This window comes from Heliangelus exortis, chromosome 21 (genome assembly GCF_036169615.1).
Source record: "Heliangelus exortis chromosome 21, bHelExo1.hap1, whole genome shotgun sequence".
Classification (NCBI taxonomy): domain Eukaryota; kingdom Metazoa; phylum Chordata; class Aves; order Apodiformes; family Trochilidae; genus Heliangelus; species Heliangelus exortis.
In genome coordinates this window covers 8617341-8637473 of record NC_092442.1, presented here as the reverse complement: position 1 = coordinate 8637473, position 20133 = coordinate 8617341, and the positions used below count along the sequence as shown (strand labels likewise).

At 49.3% G+C, this 20133-nt stretch overlaps 1 protein-coding gene across 1 annotated transcript in view; it reads left to right on the top strand.

Annotated features, from left to right (window-relative positions):
- The first annotated feature begins 281 nt into the window (after positions 1 to 281).
- TBX4 (T-box transcription factor 4) overlaps positions 282 to 20133 on the top strand; it is a 35064-nt gene continuing 15212 nt past the window's right edge. The window contains exons 1-5 of the mRNA XM_071765226.1: positions 282 to 523; positions 1675 to 1833; positions 2784 to 2878; positions 13897 to 14016; positions 15607 to 15754. Coding sequence (XP_071621327.1) covers positions 1678 to 1833; positions 2784 to 2878; positions 13897 to 14016; positions 15607 to 15754 — 519 coding nt within the window. The 5' untranslated portion in view covers positions 282 to 523; positions 1675 to 1677. The remainder of the gene's footprint in view (positions 524 to 1674; positions 1834 to 2783; positions 2879 to 13896; positions 14017 to 15606; positions 15755 to 20133) is intronic.

Genomic DNA, 20133 nt, shown 5'->3' with positions numbered 1-20133 from the left:
TAACCGGGCTCCCCGCAAAGCAGCGAGCGGCTCCGCTCGCCTCCAGGCCCGGTGCAGAGCAGAGACAAGGCCGGGCAGGCCGGGGAAGGCCGCAGCCGGGCCCAGTGTGCGGGGTCCGGGCAGCCGGTGCCCCCGGCCAGTGCCCCCCGGTGCGGACCGTCGGGTGGTTGAGGAGTAAGGGTCGGGACGAGCGATCCGGGCCGGGCGGAGCGGGCCAGACCCGGGTTGTGGGGACGTGATTGACAGCGGCAACGTCAGCAACAGGAGGGGAAGGGAAAAGGGAGGGGGGAGACAAAGAGGGAGGGAGACGAAAGGGCCCCAAACTGGATCTTTATGGAACATTTTCCGTCAAGATCAAGGGAAAGTGAATCCACGCAGCGGGGGATGTCCCGCACGACGCTGCCATCGGGGGCCGCGGAGCCGCGCCGGGCCTGAGCGCCCCGCGGATGCTCTTCATGCCGCAGCCGCCTCCAGGCGAAGCCCGGAGCCCCCCGCTGCCCCTCCTGCCCCCCCGGCCGGCCGTGTGAGTTCCCGGGGTGCGGAGGGACCGAAGGGAGGGAGGGAGCGGGGGGGGTCTCTGCAGAGCCTGTGCCGGAGCGACCGCCCCCTTCCCCGCTTCATCCCTGGGAGTACCGGGGGGTCCGCCCGCGGTCAGGACCCGGGCCCTCCTGGGTCGCCGCTTCCCACCTGTGCTCCCTCGGGTCAGCAGTTGCCGCCGGGAATATCCGCGCGTCTCTGCCCCGTCCCCCGGAGCGGGGCGAGGGGACCGGACGGCTGGGGCCCGGGGCTGCCGGGCTCTCCCTTCTCGGGGGATGCTGCGGTGCAGGGCAGTGCGTGGGGCTGGAAGCTCTCCCTGAAGCTCCGCTGCGGCTGGGCTGGGGGGCTCGGTCCCCGCTCTCCCCATCCACGCTCATCCTTGGTGGGCGACCGGGGGACCGGAGCCCTCCGTCGGGGGCTACGGGTCCAGGGGCCGACAGCATTTCCCCGTGCGGAGCGCTCGGTTTCTGTCCCCGGAGCCGGGACCCTTCCTTGCCGGTTCTGCTTGTCCGTCCGTCTGTCGAGGGGGGCGGGCGGCCGCGTCCCTCCGCGCTGTAAAAGTCGCGATTGATGCGCGGCAGCCCCGGCGGAGCTGTCATGTCTTATCTTTATTGGCTTTTCCCAGTCTCCGTCCAAGTTTAAGAGGGGCCCTTTCATCTCGGAGCCCAGCACTCCGCCTGTTTACACCGCCCGGCTCCGCCGCGGCCCCGAGAACCGGTGCGGAGCCCCCCTCAGCCCCGACGGGAAGGGGTAGAGGTACCGGCTGCTGCCTTCCCCTCCGGGTGGCAAAAAGCGGGGAATTGGACGGGTTGAGAAGTGATAAGGGCTCGGGGGCTGCGGCCACATCTGAGATGAGCCGCTCGGGCCTCAGGCGGGAACGCAGCCACGCGTGGGTGTCTCCCCGAGGGGGCAGGCGGGTCCGGCCCGGCTCTCCCGGGCACGGTGGCTTTCCCCGAGGGCCGGGGGTGTCATGTCCCGATTTCTCCGGGTGCCGCCGGTTGAGGAAGGAGAGCCGGGAGGGCTTGACCTCGCAGGTGGCCTTGTCTGGGGCTTGAGGAGGGAAGGAGGGAGGGGAGCAGGGACTGGACGTGGTCCCCGGTGGTGCGAGCTAACGGTGAGCCTCTCTCCTTCCCGAAGGAAATGCTCCAGGAGAAAAGCCTGTCTGAAACCGAGGAAGGGTTTCCAACAGCCCCCGCGCCCGGCCATGCGGACTCCTCCGCCGGTTCCCCCGTCCTGGGTGTAGCCGGGGGGAGCAGCTCGCCGCTCAGCAGCCCGCAGCTCCCCGACCCCGAGCAGGTACGGACAGCCCGGCCCCGCGGCCCGCACCACGGCTGCACCCCGGGCTTTCCCTCCCCGGTACCGGAGCCAGGCCTCTCGCCACCACGAATTCCCTCGGCCACGACGAGGAGAGGAAAAAGGAGATATCGCTTTTTTTTAAAAAAATTATTATTATTTGTAATTATTTTATTTTTTCAAATCAGCCCGCTCCGCGCCTGCCGTCGGGTGCGACAGGTCGGGAAAAGGAGCAGATCTGCGGCCACCGGGGCCCTTTGGATCGTGTCCGCTCTTCCCGTGCAGGACCGGGCCCTGCAGTGGGTTTCGTTCGTTTTTTTTTTTATTATTATTATTTTTATTTTCCCCCCCCCCCCGCTAAATAAAACGTGGGGTCCCTCCACTGCCTCTCGCACATTGAGGCTCCTCTCCCTTCGCCCTCCCGCACCCGGCCGGAGCTTCATCCCCCGTAAAGGAACCGGGAACTGATCCGCGGAAAAACCGCGGCCCCTGGGCGCGCTTTGCTCAGTGGATCTGGGTGTCCCCGCGGGTGTCCCCACGGCTCTTCCTGATCTTGTTTTTTGGGAGCCTCAGGGCGACAGCGGGGCCAGTCTGTCCCAACGGGGTATGGAAACCCCTGCGAAAAAATTGGAAAAAAAAAAAAAAAAAAAAGAAAAAAAAAGAAAGAAAAATCCCTTTGGCTACTGTGTCCCGCCTGGATGTGAAAGTCTGCAATTAAAACCGGCCTCAGTTTGTTTCTCTTATTTTTGGCAAAGGGCAGTGGAATTTTTGGGTCTCCATCCTCCTCCCGCGCAGGCAGGACCGGAGTTGATGTGGCTTCACCCGGCGCCTGGGCTGAGGTGCTGGGCCTGGGGCTGCGGCCACCGAGCTCCCCCCCGCTGCCCTTCCCAATCCCTCTCCTAGGTTTTTCTTACTCATTTCTTGCTGTTCTCATTATTTTTTTTTTTTTCCAGACAATAGAAAATATCAAAGTCTATCTCCATGAGAAGGAGCTATGGAAGAAATTCCATGAAGCTGGCACCGAAATGATAATAACCAAAGCAGGCAGGTTAGTGAAAATTCCCCACGTGTTGCTTCTCAACTGCATGAAATGTCCCTGGCTGCCGAGGCTGGGGTTTTGCAGAGCTATTGTAATCTGAGGCGTTTAAAAAATTACTATTGTGATTGCAGGTTTTAGTAAGATTGAGGTGTTTTATTATTTTTTTTTTTTTTCTGCGTAAACCGTGCCCGGGTTTGTGTGTGGTGGTGAGATTGTGGATGCAGGGAAGAGTTAGAGAGTCGTTTGCTACATTTAGTCCCAGTTTTCTTTGGTAATGCTTCATATTATTATTTATATATATATATATAAAAGATGTTGGCATGATTGTGGCTCTGATTTTATATTTTTTTCCCCAAAACAAACCCCACTCCCCTGCTCTGCACAGGGTAGCGAGATTTGTGCTCACGCTTTGCACCAAGGTTTTAGCAGTACATAGGTTTAAACTCCTGCTTCTCATCCCAAAACTGAGAGATAGGCACCACTGTTATCATTTTAGATGTGTAAATATATTCTGCCTTCCCTTGGAAACAAACTATGATTTTTTTTTTTACCAAATCTAAACCCTTTTCAGCACATACACCCGGTTTTCTTCCGCGGAAAACCCATCCCTTTTCTGGGGCTCCCTTCCCACCGGGGCTGCTCAGGTGGAAGATGGGAGGATTCAGGTTAACAAATTAAACCTCAGAATTAAACCTCAGAACATCCCCAGCCCGGCAGATGGTTCCCAAAAAACTATTTGCCAGGTCCATTTAGGGGCACCGAAATATTCCTCCCCGGCTCGGCAGGCAGCGAGCTCGCATCGCTGCTGCTGGCAAAGCAAAATTGCTTTAAAAAGTGTTAAAAAGTGTTTTAAAAGTGTTAAAATCCATTTAATTCTACCCCAGCTGTGTGGTTCTGCCTTGCCCTCCGATGCCTGATTTTACATCGTGCTATAGAGAGCTGTGGAGGACATGCAAATAATGGGGAAAAAGCAGGGAAAAATCCCCCGAAACAAACCAGAATCAATATCTATGCAGTTTCGTTGTTTGTCTGGGTTTGTTTGGGTTTTATTTTGTTTTGTTTTTTCCCCGTGGCCCCTGATTTTTTGTGTGGGGCAGCCGGGGGGACTTGAGGAAGGGGATATTTTCTCCTCATGCTGCAAGACCCAGACCTCAGCTCCCGGTTGGGATCTGGGGAGTGCTGAGCATTCGCCTGTTTCCCTGGCAGTGTAGTAACAGGACTGGAATCACCACGATATTCCCATTATTCCCACGGGAGAAGAGGCAATTTGTTTTTCTTTTTATTCGGGTATTTATGAAGTGCTTGTGCAGGTAACTCTCTCTTTATCTCCCTACATTTTGGTGCCTAAAATCGCGGGGCTCGTTCTGCAGCCTCTGCTGATGGGAAGAGCTGGATTCGTTTTGATGGCTCTGCTACCTAAGACCAGGGGATCAAGACCTCAAATATTTCACCCTGAATTTATAGTATCTGAGTGTGTCTGTGCGGGACGTGTAATATCTTAAACCAAATTCGAGACCCTAAGCATCCCAAACGTGCTCGTTATCTCTTTGGAAGTCTGAAGGTGCCTTGTTTAAACAAACCCATATGGATGGGGCTCAGCCCCGCATTCCTTGTCTGTGCAGTGCACACGAAGTCACCTTTAGGAGGGTGGGACTCAGGGGATAGACCCCAAGATATACAAAACTTTGTTTTATTTTTTTTTTTTTTTAATTATTTTTTGTTTGGTTGGTTTGGTTTTTGCTTGGGTTTTTTTGTGTTTGGGTTTTTTTTTTTTTGTTGTTGTTGTTGTTATCTGAAAAATCGGTGCAGCCCCAGCGAGCTAACAGCATTTTAACTGTTTTAGAAATACTTTTAAAATCAATAATAATAATAAAAAGAAATGTTGGGAACGCCGATCAAGCAGAACAGCCCCTTCAAGCTCTTTTCTGTGTTCCTAGCTGCAAGTGGCATTAAAATTAAGGGTAATATTTTAATTACAGTCAGCAGTGAGTCCAAACCTGTCAAACCCCGGAGCCCACGGCCGGTCCCACCCGCCGGTGCCAGGACCCGGCTCTGTCCCGGGTTCTCCGGCAGCACCGAAAGCAAAAAATCCACTAAATAATTAGCACGGGGACGGCAGAAAAGCGGAGCAATTGAAATCTTGCCATAGCTTTATCCTGGTCCTTCAGAACCGAGCTGAGCCCGGGGCAGCCCTAAGGAATATCCCATCCATCGTCAGACAGATGATGAAATGAATATTGGTACTTCGTGCGGGTTTGATTTTACCCCAGCTATTTAAATAAAAAAGTAGCAACAATAAACCTCCTTTTGAGCCAATGAAAAATCGGATGCTTAATGGAGATTTGGATGCACTTGCGTTCAGCATCGGGAAGGGGGGAAGGAGAAGAGGGAAAGCGGCTAATTGCAGGCACTAATTAGGATTCTAATCCCCCTCCCAGCAGGCACAGAGATGCCCCTGAATGCAGTTAGCTGAAATCACTTAAAAGTCGGGCTGTCTGACCTCCAGGGGCACAAACGAAAAGAAATCGAAGCCCGATTTTGAAATTTCAACCAACGAAAAAAAAACCCAACCCAACCCCAAAAAACCAAACAGTGACTTTAATGACAAGTTCAGTGGATGGAGAGGAAATGTAAAGCCCAGCGGAAGCGTTAATTCCATGGCAATGGTGTAAAATAACTTTTTTGTATAAACAAGGCAAATATTGATAACTTGGAGGGAGGAGAGAGGGGGAGTCCTTGGGTCTATTCTTTGTAGAGCTCCAGAGAACAAGCCAACTATAAATTATTGAGAATTTAGGGCTGAGAATTACTTTGGGGGATTATTACTCCCTCTTAGGACTGATCTGTAGGAGACATTAGGAGAACACAGCAAGCTCAGCATTGAAATAGAAATCATGTTGTTGCCAAGAAAGCTTGATTTATAAAGTGGAAACATCTTTAAAATGCGCTCGCTATCTTTTTAATGTACGGCTGCTTCATTGTGGGAGGGGAGAGAAAAAGAAAAAAAAGATTATTTTATATTAAAAGGCTCATCAAAAGATAAAAAGTTTATGTTAGCAAAGTTCCCTGAACTTTACATAAAACCACTCGCCTCCTTCAGACGTAAAATCCTGCCCAGAGGATGGGGTGCTGGGCTCCATAAATCACCTTTTTTTTTTTTTTTCCTTGTTCTTCCTATTCGAGGTTTGGTCTAATTAGGAATTTCTGCTCCGGAGGTTTTTCTCTTGGTGGGTTTTAAAGTTTGAATTAAACACAGGGCAACAACTGCCCCGTCCCGGAGCTGTGGGTACCCGGGGATGCCAGAACCGGGGAAAGGAGGGGGGAATTCTGCCCCGGGGGCTTCTGTAGGTGCTGGCATTTTGCAGAGAGGGTTTTTTTTGGGGGGGGGAAGGCAGAGGGGATCAGGAGCTGCCGCCCTTTATAGCTGAAACCCCGGTGTGTGTGGGGCTGGGAGCTCGGCGGGCTCCTCCAGGCAGCTCCTCACCCCCTCCCGGGTAGCTCCCGTATTTCTAAACCCAGGTTATAATTTTTTCCAAAAAAACCCCCTCGATTTATTAAGCAACCCCCAGCGTTTTCCAGGCTTTGAGGTCCTGTTAAATCCAACTCATCAAATCCCTGCAGACAGAGGGGGCAGAGAGGATGGGGATGCAGCACCCGCGATCCCCGGTCCCGGCTCCATCCCACCTTTCCCGTGGGATTTCAGCCACTGCAGGGTGAGGAAGTTCTCGGAGGGGCTGGTGAACCAGAAAGCACATGAAAAGCTTCATTATAACCCTTAATGTCCAGTTTCCCCCCCTCACTCCCTGTCCTAGTATTTATCTGAACAACCGTAATGTACTGATTTAATTTTTTTTTTTTTTAGTCTTGCAAACATCTCTTTGTCTCTCTTGGTGAAATCTCCTTTTCCAAATGTTATTCCTGCAGAAAGTTAATCTGCTCACACCATCTTGCAGGATTTCTTTCCTTCATTCTGTTAGTTTTCATTCAGCTGTAGCACTTCCCCAGTTTTCTCCCCCCCAAGGTGCCAGTCTTGGCAGCGTCGCAACTTCTCTCCAGGTATTGCCAGGGACAAACAATTTGATGCAGTTTATGGTTAATCAGTAAAAAAAAAAAAAAAAAAAAAAAAAATAGCAGGTCGCAGGATGTCTGGTCACAATTTCGTGAGCAGTTGCTGAAGAGAAAATACTAAGTAATTCTTCTGTGGTAGCACAACCATCCCAGTGATGTGAGAAGGGGGCTTGGGATACTGAACTGGAGCTTTGGCTGGATGTGCACAGGTACAAAGACAGCCTCAGTTTTGATGGTAGCAGGTTTTAAGAAGCATGTGTAAGGAAAATACTGCAGAAGGGGAAAAAAAATCAGTAAAGCAGTTTGCACGAGTGGTAAAGACTCAAATCCCCTTTATATGTTCAAGTTTCATTTTAAAAGTGGCTCATTTCAGTTTAAAAAAATCTGGTCCTAATCAGCTTTAGTAAACCAAAATAAAACTAGTTTTTTAGGACATCAAGGTCTGAAGAAGTATAAATGCCTTGGCTGAGCTGGTGTAGCTTTCCTCTGTGAATAATCCTTTAAAAGTTAAATTTTCCATGGCTCTGTAGGGCATATGGATGCCCAGTTCTCATTACAATTAAAGGGAAATATTTGCCCGGAATCTTTTGAGGCAGTTACAAGAATCTCTGTTAAAGGTTTTTTTGGTTTTTTTTTTTTTTTTTGATCCCAAAGCAAACCTTAATATCTTGAGCTCAGCGATGGAATGCGACCCATCGATTGAAAACTTGGAAATAAAAGAGATATTTAAGGAATGCTTGATCTGCTTAGTCCTAAATTTGGGGTCCTGGAATTACTCTTTTAGGGCAAATTCATGCTGTTAGAGAAAGGAGCAGGAGCAAACTCCACTGGCTCTTGGCTGGGCTACCAAAGATGTCGACAGCTTTGGCAGGGGAGCCGGAGCTCGTGCGCGCCGAGCGGGGCAGGGATGGGGCTGGGAGTTTTTAGTACGTGTCTGTCTTCAAAGAGCAAGCTTTGGGTTTTTTTTTTTTTTATTTGTTCAAACCCTGGGCTGCTCATGATTAAGGGTGTTCCCAAAGCTTTCCCTGCTCCTAGTTAGGCTGGAGCCACAGCTGCACTGGTCAGGGTCTCAGCGATGGGTTTGGTCAAACCCAAAGGAGCTGGGGAAGATTCCCCACCGGGGTTGGGGTTTGTCTGGTTTGAAGGCTCCTGGGCACGGGGCTGGGGATCATCTGCTGCACACCCAGAGCTGGCACACAGCCTGGCCCTGATGCCAGACATGCCCATGGCTCCTCCAAAAGCCTCCCATGGAGCTGGAGGGGCTGCACCACTGAGGGATGAAACCTACCCGAGATGCTGCTGCACCAAGCACTTGGCCATGGTCTTCTCTCAGAGGTCCCTTTGTGGTGCTGGAGGATGCCAGTGGCAAGTTGGGACCTTTTCTGCTCAACTGTAGTGCTGGTGAAAGGAAAGCAGTGTGGAAGCATCCCACAGCAAGAAGCCTGCCTGTGTTTCACATTATCATGGGGCAAAGAGAGGAAATGCTTCTAGACCATGAAAGCAGCCATCCAGCTGACCAAGTTCTCAAGTATGTGAGAAACAATGTTTTATTTAAAAACGAGATGCTCTAGCCAGGAGAAAAAAATACAACCTCACCATTCCAAAATATAAAAATCCCTTAACTGTCTGACCTTCTCATCACTAGGTCATGGTCCTGCCACCAGATAAATCTCTCCTATCTGTCCATAGACTGAGAGTTCAATGTTGCTTGTGTTAGTGACAGTGAATTTGGGGCTGAAAAATGAACTACTGATGAGAACTCCTGTTGAACCTGTATTGTTTGTTATTCTGAGGCAAGGATCTGGCATGGGCTAATCCAGCACTTCAAAGTTAACTGCTCTTACTTTGTATACAGAGCGTCAGAGCGGAGTGGCGTGGGTGATAAGAGAAATAAGGGACTGAGGGTTAGAATACACTGGGAAAATGGGACCCTGTTGGAAAACTCTTTGATCTCTTGAAAGTATTTTCTGAAAGCAAGAATCTATCAAAAAGGAAATGCCGTTTAAAAGGCTAAAAGAAACAGCTGACATCCCCAAATTTGTTTTAAGCTGCCCCGGAGAATATTCTTTTTAAAGATGCGTTGAGTCAGGGGGAGAAATGGTTGTCAGGAGAAGGGAAATGAGGAAGAAAAAGAAGAAAGGTCATCGGAATGGAAACGTGGTTCTTGAAGCCTCTGCACACCATTGCTTCCCCTCCCAGCACTGAAGATGAGGAGAAGGGTCCTTCAGCAGCCATGGCCAATTCTCAAGAAGAATTTGGGGCCACAGCAGTCACTGTCAGGGATGCAGGCACATCATCTGTCCCGGGCAAATCATCACTGGAGGCATCCTGGGATTCCCAGCAGCTTCTGCCAGCCACGAGATGGCTTCTTAGCCAAAATACTGAGAGATTTCTTGTTCTTCTGATCCCTTTCACAACCTGATCTGCTGTAAGCATCACCTTTCCAGACAGCACGGTGCAGGAGCTTCTGAAAATGCAGTTGTTGCTTTATTTGATCACCCTAAAACCAAGGGTTGAAAATCACTGTTTGGCTTTGGAAATTTCTGAATTATTGGGTGTCTTGTTTTCATGCAGTTTTCTCCAGGGAAATTCCAGTTGAGTTCCCCATGGCTTCCTTGCCTACCCTGTGAGAAAAAAAAAAAAAGCATAAGCATCAGAAATGATCTTTGCATCTGGCCAAGGAAAATTAAATCAAATCCTTGTTCCCCCTTAGACTGAGGGGGATGCAGAGGCCACCTCATCCCCCAGCAGTCCCAGAGCATCATCCTGGGACACAGAGGCCATGGTGTGGTGGGGCAGTTGATGCTTAGGGAAGGGCTTTGAGCTCTTGGATCAGCTCTTGGCTTTTCTGGCTGCTCTGGATTGCTGTCCCTGACTTTACAGGACCTGGGAGCCATCTCTCCAGGACCAGGCTTGCTCATGTGGGGATTAAAAGAAAAGATGCCCCCAAATTGGCCAAGCCCAGGGAGCCTGAGAGGCTGGGAACTGCTGCCCCAAAAGCAAGCAAAGCTTCCCTCTTATCACTGCCTTCCAACTCCAACCCACCAATTACACATCAATTAAACTTTGTTTGAACATAATAGGAGCTTTGGCTCCATGTCAGTAACTGCTCCCTGGTGAAGGGGATTGGATAGTAATAGAATAAATAAATAAACAAGAGATGCTTATTCTAACAGTTCATTTTAAAACAATTTGTGAATATCATGTAGAGATAAAATGTGCCTAGCATAAACTTAGCTCAGCAACGACTGCTTCATTATCAGAACAAATAATTCACTCACACATCATCTTTGAAGCTTGGGAGGGCTAGGGAATTGTGCTGCTTGTTTATTTTCTTGGCTTTTACTGGTTTTGCTACATTTCAGCTGCAAGGAAGGCTTTAGCTGGGGCTGGGGCAGGGAGGTGCCAAACCCTGGTGACTCCAGTCCTGCTCCCACCACCCGGGGTCCCCAGAGCTGGGCTGACCCTTCTGCCCTCCCCTGGGTACCAGAGCCTGGGGTTTCAGTGCTGCATCTGATGTTCTCCTGGCTCAGGACTGAGGCCCCACAGCCCTTCTCCCAGGAGTGCTTTCTTTGAGGGCAACTTGCTCATCTAAATGTAAAATAATGTAAGTTTTCCCCTCCCAAGGATGGTGGGAAGTGCCCCTGGGGCACAGCAGCTCCACGGCCCTGCCAGGACAGGGAGGGAGGACAAAATGTGCTGGTCACAGCCACTAAACCCAGCAGAGAGCTTTGAGGAGACCATCAGGGTGGTGCTGAGGAGTCTGGATGCTCCCTGGGTGGGACTGAAGGGAGGGGACAGAAAGTTTGGAATATTTGTTGATGCCAGGAGCTGTCGCTTTGAATCTCCTGAGTACTGGTGCCTTAAACTACACCTAGTAGTTGGTTTACTCTGTGCTGCTCATGTGGCCCTGAGCTGGGTGTCTGCAGCAGAGGGGACACTGAGGGTCAGATGCCCCTCGTGTAGCTGTGGTGCTGAGGGACACGGGGTGAGTGCTGAGCTGGGTTGATGGTTGGACTTGATGAGCTTAAAGGTCTTTTCCAACCAAAAGGATTCCGTGATTCTCTGCTGCCTGCTGGGCCGTGTTCCCCAGGAAGCTCCAAACTGACAGTTTTTCCAACCCTTTTCCACACAGGGAAGCTCTCCCCACATTTGGAGCTGCAGGCAGTGGCAGGCAGGAGGCTGGAAGCAACGTGGCTCTGCCCAGCTCTTGCTCCAGACCTCCCACCAACCCCGGGCTGAGCTTCTCCAGAGCTTGGCAAAACCTTGGCAAGGTCTGAATTGCAGCACTGGGTTCTTCTTCTGCCACCTCTGGTCCCTGAGCAATGGGTGATGACACAAACTATTGTCATGGCCAAGCTGAGCATCCTCCCCGGAGCCGCCCATCCGCCCGGGAGATCTGGCAGAGAGAGGGCTTGGTTATGTAAAGTTACTACTGAGTGTAAACCCCGTGGTGGCTGTGAGTAGCTCCCTTGCCTTGCAGGAATTTGGGGGAAGCAGGCAGGTTTTTGGCTCCTTCCCAGGGCTGGTGAGGAGCTGTGTAGAGCCACTGTAGGCATAGGTGGTGCAGCTGCCAGTTTTCTGTTTCCCCCTCTCTCAAGAAGGACGTTTCCAGAGGGTGAGGAGATGGTGTTAGGTGTGTTCTCTCTTGCCTTTTTTTTTAATTATTATTATTTTTATTTAAAGAAAACTCTCTGACTGTACTATCTTGGCCCTGGCTCTTCAATTTGTCATGCCTTCCCACCAGAAATGCACAACCCATGTTTGTATCCTACTGCAAAGAGATATTTACTAAATGAGTCCCTGCCAAGGGTTTGAGAAATATGTTTTCATTAAGAAAAATTAAGCTGACAAGTCCCTGGACAGCATATTGGTGGCATTTTTTTTAATTTTTTTTTTTTTTTTTTTAAGTTTTTAAAGGCCAAAATGCAGCAGCTAATAATAATGATGAAATGTCCCTGCACATCCAAATTCCTAAAATCTATCCCTGTGTTTTTCTGGAGAAGTTGGCAAAGTGGGGTCTGCTGAGCACAATGCTACCACTGCAAGATACTGTGGGGTTTGGAAGTTAAGCAACACCTTCAATCAGATGCAAGTCCCCATTTGTTATCCTTAAAGAATTTCAGCTGTATATATTATAGTAGTACTTTGGCTCTTTGTATTTATTTTAGAGGGCTATACTAAAGAACATTATAAACTCAGGCATGTCCATGCTATATGAACTCCATATGCTGAAGCTTAATTTTAAATGCCATTAAAAAAGCACTTAACATTTACAATATATCAGTCTGGCTACTTTAGCAGCTTGGATGGACTACAGTAAATGAAATGATTGAGGGGAAAAAAAGAAATTCAGAAGCTAGATGTTATAAAACCCCCCCAATGCAGGACAATGGCCTGGTAGAAAGTAGGGACTGTCAAATCACATCCATTTAATTTCTGGTTTTTAATTAGTTTCTCCTCTCTCTTTTTTTTTTTTTTTAGATGTCATTTTAAGGCTTAATTTAAAAAAAAATCTTGGCATTCAGGTTGGATTCCTCACAGAGGTGTTTTTTTTTTTTTTCCCCCCAATGTGTGAATTGGGCTGTGTATTCATAAATTGAAATGTCCTACTGTATTTACCCAGGTGCTTACCTGTAGGAGGACAAGGTTAAGAGGAGCAGAGAGTTTATGAATGAAAATCAAACAGGGACATGGGTAAACCAACCCCTTTTTTAGTCCAGGCTAATTACATGGTAAACATCTGGAATTTATGCAGGGTGGTTAAAAGGGTCGATTGAAAGGATGTTGAACAGGACCCATTTTGTTGCCTTCTCCCCAAGCTGTGACAAAATGGTGCTGCAGCCTCCAGCTAATGCATGGGACCCTGGGCACAGAAAGGGGAGGGGGTGACAAAGTGGTTTTGATGTCTGATGGAGAAAGAGCATCAGAACTTAGGGCTTTATCCATGAGGGTAGTGAGAATGACTCCAGGTTGCAGCAGTTCTCATCCTCTGTCCCATCAGACTGGTGGAAAGGAGAATTTTCTGTCCTGGTTGGTTGCTTGAAGGCTGTGGGGAGGTTTGCTCAATTGACTTGGAGTTGTTACTGGATGAGGAGGAGGCTGGGAAGATGGAGCCAAGAAAATAGTTGCTCAGAGGAAGTAAAATGTCTGAGCCTGCAAATCCTGGCTCCTGGGGCAGTCTCATGGGCTTGGGAAGACCAGGGCAGTGCCCATACCCATCAGAGCACAAGACCAGGCTGTGATGGTATATACTAATTTTATAAAAAAAATCTTTAATATTGCAAAGGTTCTTCAGATATGTAATGTAGAAATGTTCTTTAATAACACACTGTGTTGTTCCTGTTTGGTGTTGGCTGCTAAAGTCCCTGGTCAACCCACAGTATTTTGGTGGCAGTGCTGTGAGTTTGGGGAATTTGGGAAGGGGGAGCAGTAGCTGTTTGCAGCACCACAGGTTTTAACCCCAGGTTTCAGCCTGGTGGGATGGGACAGAGGTTGAGCTGCTGTGTGAGGAGGTGATGGGTTGGGACCTGGGGCCATGGACATCAGGATGGGGTGGATGAGGAAGCTGTGAGCACTTTGTTTCTTCTAAGTGTAGCTCATGGCTTTTCATGGCAACAAGAAAGCTGCATCTGATTCTCTTGGGGTCACCAGGGCTCTGTGTTTGAGCCTCCCATAAGGAGGGATGTGTTGATGCTCCCTATATTTTTTTCTACACCCAACTTTTCCTGGCCCTGAGCTCTAACCCCCCTTTAGACACCCTGGTACCCCATGTTGCACTCTGCAGCCCAAGCTCTGGGGTGAGTTTCCCCCAGGGGATGCAGAAGCAGCAAGGATTTTCCATAGCTAGTTTGTCCTAACTTGATTCACCACGTGGTGGACCTGCCTTTTGAGGCACTTCTCCAAGTTTCCACCAGTTCACTCACTCACTAACCTGTCCACCCTTTGCTTTTCCCAAGGAGGATGTTTCCTAGTTACAAAGTCAAAGTGACTGGGATGAACCCCAAGACCAAGTACATCCTGCTGATTGACATTGTCCCAGCTGATGACCACCGGTATAAATTCTGTGACAATAAATGGTAAGAGACCATTTCTCTGCTTCCTTTTCCACAAGAAAATTGCCACTGGATTGACTGTTTGCTGTGCAAACTCAGAAACCAAAAGAAATAAATACCTTCCCACGGGAGGGGTGCCAGCAGCCCAGAGCTTGCTTTCGTGGAGCAGCAACAGATCCAAGAGCCAATGGCTGGGAGTTAAAACCAGACAAATATAAAATAAAATATTCTTAACAGGCTGGGAGATTAACTGCTGGAACAAGCAGCTGGTGGGGGGGGGCGTGGATTGGTTGTTTCCAAAGCACTCAAGATGGGATCCCAGAGGAGATGCTTGAGACCCAGCATAGGTTGTCTGGCCACGTGCAGGTGTAGGAGGGGGAAGCCACAGCTTGCATTGCACCAGAGGTGGGACTGGATGACCTAATGGTCTGGTTTGCCTTTAAAAAATGAGGTATCTGTGTCAGGAAAAGGTTTCAATTCCCTGCTTCTATAGTAATATTTTGCTTTTAAGCAAAGCGTGGGGTGGTTCACTCAGTGATCCAGCAGCTGCAGGGAGCAGAGATACCCCCTCCCACACCTCCTTGCCAGATTTGCTTTGGAGTCTTTTTCTTTTAATTTATTCTTCCTCCAGAGTTTCCTTCTCTTCTGTTAATTTTCCCTTCCAATAGTGAAGTCACTTACCCTGAGAGACAGTGAGGATGGTTTTTCTGTGCTGATTTTTACCCCAAAGGTGCCCAGCAGCTTCTCCCAACCCCTTCCACCAGCTGCTGCCTGGTGAAAAGATGAGCAATGGAAAACTTCAGAGGATGGGAAGGAGCCTGGTTACATCCTATAAATCTGTAATAATTTACTTGCACATTAGGGCTGCTCTAGTTTTTTAAAAAATCCCTTTTCTCCTCCCTTTTGTCCTGGAGTGAGGGCCTCTGTGGCACGGCCACCACTTCATGTTTGACCCATTAAGCCCCAGATGATGGCAGTTGTTAACTCTGTTTAATTTAGCTCTTGCCAGCCCTAGAGCTCTTTCCCCTTTTTTATTTTATTGCTGCTGGAAAGTTTTTGTTGCTTTTGGTAAAACTGCTTTTCTTGGTGGTTTCTAAGAGGAGAACAATGCCCAGTAATGGGGGAGCTGCCATTAGGTGGGGTCTCATGGCTGGGCCTTGGGGCTATGAGAGATTCTGGGGTGGTGTGGGGCTGAGGGGAGATGGAGGATGGAATGAAGGGGGTGCTGTGTGCTCCAGAGGGGGAGCAGCCCCTTCCCAGCAGAGCTGTGGGAGCCCTGCAAGGCTGGGAAGGGGCAGCAATGCCAGTAACCCACCCCTGCTCCCAGGTACCTTCTGCTGAGGAAGTGTGGGACACCATCAATGGCCTTTGAAAGCTTCATCCTCTCCAAAAACCCAGAGGTGATCTCCTCCTTGGCCAAGTGCCACGTGGAGACACTGCCCCAAGGAAATGCCACAGGGGGGAGCAGGGACAGGGTCACCCAAGAGCCCTGGAAACCCCTGTGAGCAGCAGAGGCTGGCAGGAGGGTTTCTGGGTTGAGTTCAAGGATTAAAATCTCTCCTCCAGCTGGGCTGGTGACCACTGTGATGCCATCTGTGACCACTGTTTTTGCAGGATGGTGGCTGGGAAGGCAGAGCCAGCCATGCCTGGGAGGTTGTATGTTCACCCTGACTCCCCAGCCACAGGAGCCCACTGGATGAGGCAGCTGGTGTCCTTCCAGAAGCTAAAGCTCACCAACAACCACCTGGATCCCTTTGGCCATGTAAGAGAGACGTTCTGCAAGGGTTTGGGGTCAGGGGTGGGCAGAAGATGCTGATTTTGTGTCTGTTCTGGGAGGCTGGTTGGGTTGTTGTGGTTAATTTAGTAACAAGGAGCAATATTTATTTTGTGCTGTCAGTGCAGTGGGGTGGGGAGTGTTTCATGCTGAGGGAGGGGGGTTGCTGGGTGGGATTTCCAGCCCGGCTGTTGCTGTGTGTATATACACAACTTGTAGAAACAGGTTGCATAAACTCAATATTTTCCAAGCTGGCTTTGGCAGCCCTATAAAAGATGAAGTATTTTATTTGGAAAATCTTAATTCATGTGTACTGTGAATGCAGAAAGGGGAAGGACAGAGTTATCTGCTGCAGTGCCTGTAATAATAACTGGGAACAAAGATCCTTCCAGCCTGCCAGGCAAATGAGCACTTGGATAATGCATATAAAAATATGGACCTGTCTGGTTTGCACTGCCTGAGCTGAGAGCCACATAAAAATAAACCTGGCTGGCTGGAAGATAGACTTTAAAATCCTTTTAGGTTTAGTGCAACCAGCTCCTCCTAGTACCCCAGGTAAGAGAATCTACTTTGTGTCATCAAGTGTGTTTTTTGCCACAAATATCATCAAACACAAACCTGCCAGTCTCCCAAGCTGTGAAAAGGTCCTGAGGAAGGTTGCAGAAGGAGCCAGGGGGGATCTGTCTTGCTCAGAATGCTCATGCATCAAACCTCCAAGGAGCAGGTTCTCCCAGGCAGTCAATTGCCCTGATGCCACCTAAATCCCAGAAAGTGGGATTCTGACAGAGCTGAATCAGACAGAGTTTTGGGGACTTGACTCCAGAGGCAGGGTGACCCCATCAGCTTCCAACGCTGTGGAAAAAAACATATTTTTTTTTTGCTGTGTTCATATTTTTCTACATCTTTTGGACTTTAAAAAGCCAGCAGAGCTGTGCTCTGGCAGCATGACACAGTGATAACCCAGCCCTGCTCAGAGCCATCAGCAGCACCAGGAACCCATCCCCTTCCCCAACCTACTGACCCCAGGGGAACACGTGTGAGCTTCAAAGGCTCATCAGGGTCAGTTAATGCCCAGGTGATTAATCACAGCCCATCTCTCCCCTTCACTCTTCTTTAAGGGGGGGAAAGCACCATGGAAATGTGAGGAAAACAACAGCATCAAGGGTCACCCAGTAAAAACTGCAGAAAGGCCACAGACAGAGGTGTCAGCAGCCCTGCAGACTGCTCGCTTTGCACGTGGCATATTGGGTTGGGTTTTTTTTTTTTGTTTTGTTGTGCTCCCATGTTTTTCTCTTGGTTAACTGGGTAGCTTAACTGTTTATGTTGTAAAATGTAAACCATAAAACACGCAGGATGTTGGAGGTGGCCATAAACCAAACAGGATGTGCAGTGTTGGTTTTGCAATTTTCAGCGTTGGCTTTTCCCCACTTTGTCCTTTTTTTTTTTTTTCACTGCAGTTTTAACACTGAATTTTAACAATAGGTTTCCCACCCCACCTCTCCAGCTTCTTTGTCCTCCCACAAAATTTCCTTGTTGACCCAGAGAGAAGTCTGTGTTTTGGGGTGATACCTGCAGCATGGTGTAGTGGCCATGCTCCTGTTCAGCCCCCTTGAGCTTTGCCCCCAAACCAGCATGGTCTCACATTGCTGGGAAAATACCTGAAATAACCTGTTTTAAAGGTCTTGGCTAGGTGGGATTTAGCCCCTTCTCAGTCAGTTCCTTGTTAGGCCTCTGAATTAACCTAAAACACTTTAAAAGAGGTGGTAGTCTGCTTTTTCCTGGGCATTGCTTTACCAGGCAAGGATGGATTTCCCAGTTCTTCATGATGAGAACTGCTCTGCCAGTGCAGGGGGGGCTGATGGTCCTGGGACAGGCAGTGCCCAGCCCAACATGGTCCCCCAGCCCTTCCTGTGCAGGCAGAACCTTGTGAATAACACCAGCCTCACATTTCTAGGAATTTGTTCCCAGCCATGGCAAAGCCTCTTTGAAAGCTCCCAAAGAAAAACAAGTCAGGAAAGCCACAGGGTTTGTTTGCCTTCCCCTGCTCCAGCACAGCCTGCCTGCTGTTTCCTTTTGTCTTTGATTTTCTCCAAACCACAGCACCACGTGGGGGGTGGTGGTGATTTCTGCATTTCTGCTGGTGATTTTGGTTGGTGCAGGCAGCCACACCAGCTCCTCCTCCCTGGCACTGTGGGTGCTCCCAGGTGTTGGCTCCCTACCTGCATCCCACCATCCCTGGCTCCAGTTCCTCCTAACTTCCCAAAATCCTGCAGAGTCCATCCTTGCTCACAGCATTTTTTTATCCCCCTCAGCTCCTGGGCTCTGTCTGGGAAAAAAAAAAACAAACTGGAGAAAAAAAAAAAATGGAGGTGGGGAGAAGGCATGCAGAGAAATGTTGTGGTGCTAAGTATTTCTTTTTTGGATTAATAATTGTTTTCATCCCATTAAAAAACAAAAAAACAAAACAAACAAACAAACAAAAAAAAAACAACCAAAACAAAACCAAAGAAGATCTTCCAGTTTTCCTACCAGTTCATGTGGGATGTTGGTCCCCAGGCTGGAGGGTGTGTGGTGTTGCAGGAAGGATGTGATGGGTTTCTGGGCTGGAACATGCTGGGATCCATCCATAGGAGCAGCTCCTGTGAGGGGAGGGATCCCAGCATGAGGTGGGGGGCAGCTCCTCTGAGTATGGCTTCTGGGATCTCCCCTAAAAACCAGACAGGCAGAAATTCCACATTAATTCAACAAATAAAAGGATCCATGCCCCGAATCCATGTGCTCTAAGAGCTGGTTAAAATCAGGGACAAGCAGCCTCATGGAGTTCATAAAGTGTAGGTATATTTGAGGCTTAAAATAAGTAAATTAATCAGCTTAATTAACAAGCTGTGGAGCTAAAGCCCTTGCTGCAATCCCTGGAATTAGCCTGAGGATTATTTGCAGGGCTGGCAGAAGGGGATGCTGCATGGCAGGGCTGACACCAGCCCCTAAAACCCAGCCCCCAGCTGCTCCCAAACCTCCCTCCTGCTCCTTCCACTGGCCAGTTTTCTACTGCAGGAACTGAGTGGTTGCAGCCAGAGGTACAGGAGGGATTTTTCAATTCAGACAGCTAAAAATGTGCAGCTTTGGAATCAGAAATGAAAACACAGAGCTCTGCTGGCTGGCTGCAAAGCCTCCTGTTGAGCAGGTTTAGTGGCAGGTAGGTCTGTGCCCACACTGTCAGGGTATTTTCCTCTGGGGGGGATTTTTCAGCTTGTGAAAGGTTTCTTTCAGCCCAGGCTTAACAACAGAAATACTCAAGTTGAGAATGGCTTAAGAAATCAGCAGCCACTGTGGTGTTTCTGCCTGATCATAAAGCAAGTGCAGAGAGCCAGGGATGCTGAGACTCAAACCTTAATTTATTCCTTCTCAGATCTTAATGTGCAAGAAGATCAGGCTGAGATATTGAGCCTCTGATTTATGGTGGGCTGGTGAGGGACAGGTGATTCTCTAGGGGAGGTGAATAAGAGGCAGCTGCAGATAATGGGATCCTCTCTCAGGTGCCCACAAGGCCAGCACATCTCACCCATTCCCAGGGTATTCTGTCTGGGAAGCACCTAGCTGTGTTTTCCAGGGAAAAAACCCAGGACTGCAGCATCCTGAGCCAGGCTGCATCACTGCAAGTCCCAACAGCCAGAGGTGATGCACAGAAACAGCCTCTCTGGTGGGAAGGATAACACAAGACTTGGATTTCTTCCTGGAGGTTGGTTCAGGCACGGGGGGAAATATTGAGTCCTGATGAACATCTCTGCAGTGATAAATGCTCAGGAATGGAATTCCACTTTCTTCAGAGGGTTGAAGTATGTAAACAGGGGGCTGGAAGGTGCCTGGGAGATGGTCCTTATGGCTGATGAGCTCCTGGCCCCAGCATGGGGGGGATGCTCAGGATGGGTGTGAAACTGCCCAAGGGGCACAGGGGGGGTTTGCTGAGGGGGTTTGGCTCAGATCACAGTAATAGTGTGATATTTGTTTTGATTAATCAGGCTTTTTTTGTTGTTCTGCTGTTTGGGCTTTTCTTCCTCCCCTGCTTCAAGGTGGTGGTTTTGCTTCTTTGAAGCAAAAAATCCTCTTTTCTTCTCAGTTTGTGGTGTCTGGAGCATGGGGGATAGCTCAGAGCCCTGAGAATGCTCAAGCCTGGCTCCTGGAGCCCCTGCAAAGGAATGTCCTGAGCTTGAGGAGCTGAGGAAGGGTCCCAGTCCTGGTCCCAGGGGATTGCAGGGGGTGCTGTGGCAGACAGCTACAGCCTCCTGGCACAGCCCCTCCTGCTGCTGGGGTACAGGAAATGGAGATAAAAATGCAGCAATGTACCCAAAGGAAATGATAATGGATAT